Below are 4,674 nucleotides of genomic sequence, written 5' to 3'. Positions count from 1 at the left end.
ATACATTGCAGGCAAAACAATAAAAATTAATCAAATACTTGACGAAGGAATTATCATGAACACACTAACTAAAGCATGGGGTAAGGTTTATAATTTCTTCAACACTGTTGGGACTTTCAGTGTGACAATGTTTGGTGTCTATATTACTTTTAAAACTATTAAATTTGCTATTGATACGCTGGTACACGGTTACGCTATACATTCTGTCTATGGTTGGAGTATATGGATAATCGGAGTCTTTTGGGACTCAAGTATCAGCCTATTATTACATTTACGCCGTGTGAGATGTCACTCTTCCTAAAGGCAACATATCAACCATTCTACAATTGCGACATCAGAATAAGTAGAACTTATAATTTCTATTGGAAAGCACTGACCACTTCATCTGGATGGCTTTATTCATTACCTACCGAAAAACCCCTCCAAATTTCCTATGAAGGACAACCGACGATTCATTCTAGACTTTCCGGAACCGGGATAATTAATTTATCTCCAGGATGCGCAGTAAGAACAAATTACATTAAAATCACCGGGCATTATGGTGTTGAAACGCCTCAAATATTTGACAGTTCTCCTCAAGTGAAATTAAACATTGGAAACCTTATACCTGAGATTCAAACCTTTTTACCACTGCAAAAGAGTCTCAACGACCCAGGTAACAACGCCTACATTTCTGCTAACATAGGACAATTATCCTATGACTATACACTCTCCAGTATAACGAGAGAGATACAAAATACTCAAAATTTGTCAACAACACGAGTTGACCATTGCTATATCTTATATGGACTATTTGCCGCCTTAGCTGTCACAACTACTTACCTTTTTATCGCCATGTGTTTGTATGTCAAAAAGAGACTGTATACGAAATACACACCTATAGAAGGAGAAGAACTACAAACAATCATACCTGAGACAACTTACTCGATGCCACTCACCTTTAAACATTACAACCAACCTGACGAAGTGATTTACGACACCCCTAGATAACAGAGAAAGAAAAGACATAACGAAACACCTATGCAAGAAAAAGAACGGGTTATGACACCAAGCCTCCACAGACCAACTACGCGCCAACCATTACCTACGAAATTATAGCCAACAAAAAGGGGGGAAAAGGAAAACACACATAGAACCCAAGAGAGAGTATGTGACGCGATAAATAAAACCCTATTTAACCCCACCTCATGACTTACGAAACGCGTGATATAAACGCAATTCAACGGAATAATAAAAAAAAAAAAAAACAAAACAAAAAAATTGAATAACATATAAAAAAAAAAAAATCAAAAAAAAATATATATATCTTTTTTTTAAATGAATAAATAAATAATTAAAGAAATAAGTAAAACAAATTACAAAAAAAAAAAAAAGGGTATTATCCATATAATAATAAAATTTTTTTTGATTGCACTCAATTTATTAAAACAAAGTAAAAAAAAAGAAAAAAATAGGGGAAAATACAAAATAATAATGATAATAATAATAATAATAATAATAATAATAATAATAATAATAATAATAATAATAATAATAATAATAATAATAATAATAATAATAATAATAATAATAATAATAATAATAATAATAATAATAATAATAATAATAATAATAATAATAATAATAATAATAATAATAATAATAATAATAATAATAATAATAATAATAATAATAATAATAATAATAATAATAATAATAATAATAATAATAATAATAATAATAATAATAATAATAATAATAATAATAATAATAATAATAATAATAATAATAATAATAATAATAATAATAATAATAATAATAATAATAATAATAATAATAATAATAATAATAATAATAATAATAATAATAATAATAATAATAATAATAATAATAATAATAATAATAATAATAATAATAATAATAATAATAATAATAATAATAATAATAATAATAATAATAATAATAATAATAATAATAATAATAATAATAATAATAATAATAATAATAATAATAATAATAATAATAATAATAATAATAATAATAATAATAATAATAATAATAATAATAATAATAATAATAATAATAATAATAATAATAATAATAATAATAATAATAATAATAATAATAATAATAATAATAATAATAATAATAATAATAATAATAATAATAATAATAATAATAATAATAATAATAATAATAATAATAATAATAATAATAATAATAATAATAATAATAATAATAATAATAATAATAATAATAATAATAATAATAATAATAATAATAATAATAATAATAATAATAATAATAATAATAATAATAATAATAATAATAATAATAATAATAATAATAATAATAATAATAATAATAATAATAATAATAATAATAATAATAATAATAATAATAATAATAATAATAATAATAATAATAATAATAATAATAATAATAATAATAATAATAATAATAATAATAATAATAATAATAATAATAATAATAATAATAATAATAATAATAATAATAATAATAATAATAATAATAATAATAATAATAATAATAATAATAATAATAATAATAATAATAATAATAATAATAATAATAATAATAATAATAATAATAATAATAATAATAATAATAATAATAATAATAATAATAATAATAATAATAATAATAATAATAATAATAATAATAATAATAATAATAATAATAATAATAATAATAATAATAATAATAATAATAATAATAATAATAATAATAATAATAATAATAATAATAATAATAATAATAATAATAATAATAATAATAATAATAATAATAATAATAATAATAATAATAATAATAATAATAATAATAAAAATAATAATAATAATAATAATAATAATAATAATAATAATAATAATAATAATAATAAAAATAATAATAATAATAATAATAATAATAATAATAATAATAATAATAATAATAATAATAATAATAATAATAATAATAATAATAATAATAATAATAATAAAAAAAAATATATATGTATATATATATATATATTTTAAATAAATAAATTCATCAATTCTCTTCTTGGGAGAACTGAGGTTCGCCTTCCTGCCGGTACCGCTCCTCGAAGGACATCACCAGCTGGACCACCCTTGTCGGGGCCTCTGCCAAAATCTCCTGTAAATCTATCCCATCCATGAGACAGAATTGCTGAAACAAGAAAAAGGATTTTTGGTTAAAATCAAGTTTATTTATCAAACGAATGTATTTTAAGTAAAACTTACCAGGAGGAAGGAGATGTCGGTCCTCTGACCTCTATCCCGCCAGGGCAAAACGTGGTAGGCCCACTCGGTCTCTTCTGGAGCCAGGGGATACAGCAGCACCAGCACCGGGTCCAGGAGGGGCAACGCCGTAAACGGGTCGTCGCTCACCCACTCTAGCCGGATGAACTCTAGGCGCAGCAACTCGAGTTCAGTTGCAGCACGACGAAACTCATCCGTCGCCCGCTGCTCCTCAACCCTTACGTCCATCACCGCCTGGCACCACGTCACCCCTGGTGGTGTAATTTGAGGGGGGCGCTGATCCTCCATAATCCTCGCTGAGATGCCACGATCCTCAGGATTCTCGGGAGACCGCGGCGAATCCAGGCCGAAGTCACGGGGAATACGATGGCCAGCCTAGTCGACACAGAACCCATATCTCTCACTACATATGGAAGCTGTTCTCGACGAGGCTGTCTCATCACCACTGCTGGAAACGCCATCATACTCAACCGCGTCCACCCAGTCCACAGTTGACCCCTGATACACGGATCTGAAGCCCGAGTCGTCAGAAGATTCGGAGACGACGAAGATGTCCTCATCGTCCTCCGACCCGGAAGACAGATCACCGTCATCCACAGCAACCGCCATCTCCTCACCACCATTAACGCGCACACATTCACCGTCGTCCACCACACCCCTCTCAACTTTTTCGTTATCCTCGTCTTCCTCTTCACTCGTATCCTCTTCACTTGCATCCTCTTCACTCGAAACTTCTTCACTTCCATCACTGTCTTCATCCCCGTCACTATCCTCCTCGACCTCTTCCTCACTTTCTACCGCACCCTTGTTGACCTCCATCAGTAGTGGAGTCACAACACCTTCACCGCGATCAACCCGGGGAGGCAGGGTCTCATCGACCACTGTCTTCGCGTCCGACCAGCCCAGCTCACCATCGTCAGGGCGAACCCTCTATTCTTCATCATCGGGCACTAAGTCCACTACCACTGGTACATCACCATCACCAAGAGCAAAACGTTTCATTTTTCTGAGCGGATTGTTGAGAACTGTTCACCACAAAGATTTGGAGAAAACTGTGCTACCAGAAGATCTTCGACAACCCACCTAGACTTTTTCTATCACCCCGCAAGCAAGAAAAATGAAAAAAAAACGGGTAAAAACCCCACCTACAGGAAATTTGTCAACGAATCCGAAGTCGACGATGAAAACCCTAAGAAGGACAATTTTTTTTTATATATAGTTTTTAAAATTTTCTTTTTTAACCGTAAAATATTAATTTTAACCCTGGCGCATCGAGCAACACGGCTCTACCCAAGGACGGTAGCCCTTGCCGTATTGCTTGAACTCGTCAGGTGTAAAAATCACTTACTTACTTAGTTAGTACATACAAATATATGAATAAGTATATATATATATATATATGTGTATATAT

General features: G+C 28.0%; 2 protein-coding genes across 2 annotated transcripts; one reads left to right on the top strand and one right to left on the bottom strand.

Moving 5' to 3' along the window:
- Positions 1-1,475: 1,475 nt before the first annotated feature.
- LOC128668002 (GATA zinc finger domain-containing protein 14-like) lies at positions 1,476-2,957 on the top strand (the record flags this gene model as incomplete). Its single annotated transcript, XM_053740111.1, has 1 exon — positions 1,476-2,957. A coding segment is annotated over one exon (1,482 nt), but the record flags the coding sequence as incomplete, so codon positions are not given.
- Positions 2,958-3,638: 681 nt separating this feature from the next.
- LOC106693939 (glutamic acid-rich protein-like) lies at positions 3,639-4,082 on the bottom strand. Its single transcript, XM_014443573.1, has one exon. The coding sequence runs from the start codon at positions 4,080-4,082 to the stop codon at positions 3,639-3,641; it is 444 nt and encodes a 147-aa protein (XP_014299059.1).
- Positions 4,083-4,674: the final 592 nt, after the last annotated feature.

Source organism: Microplitis demolitor, chromosome 6 (assembly GCF_026212275.2).
Source record: "Microplitis demolitor isolate Queensland-Clemson2020A chromosome 6, iyMicDemo2.1a, whole genome shotgun sequence".
Taxonomy (NCBI): Eukaryota; Metazoa; Arthropoda; class Insecta; order Hymenoptera; family Braconidae; genus Microplitis; species Microplitis demolitor.
Note: the sequence above shows the minus strand (reverse complement) of the source record. Positions and strands in the feature narration are given on the sequence as shown.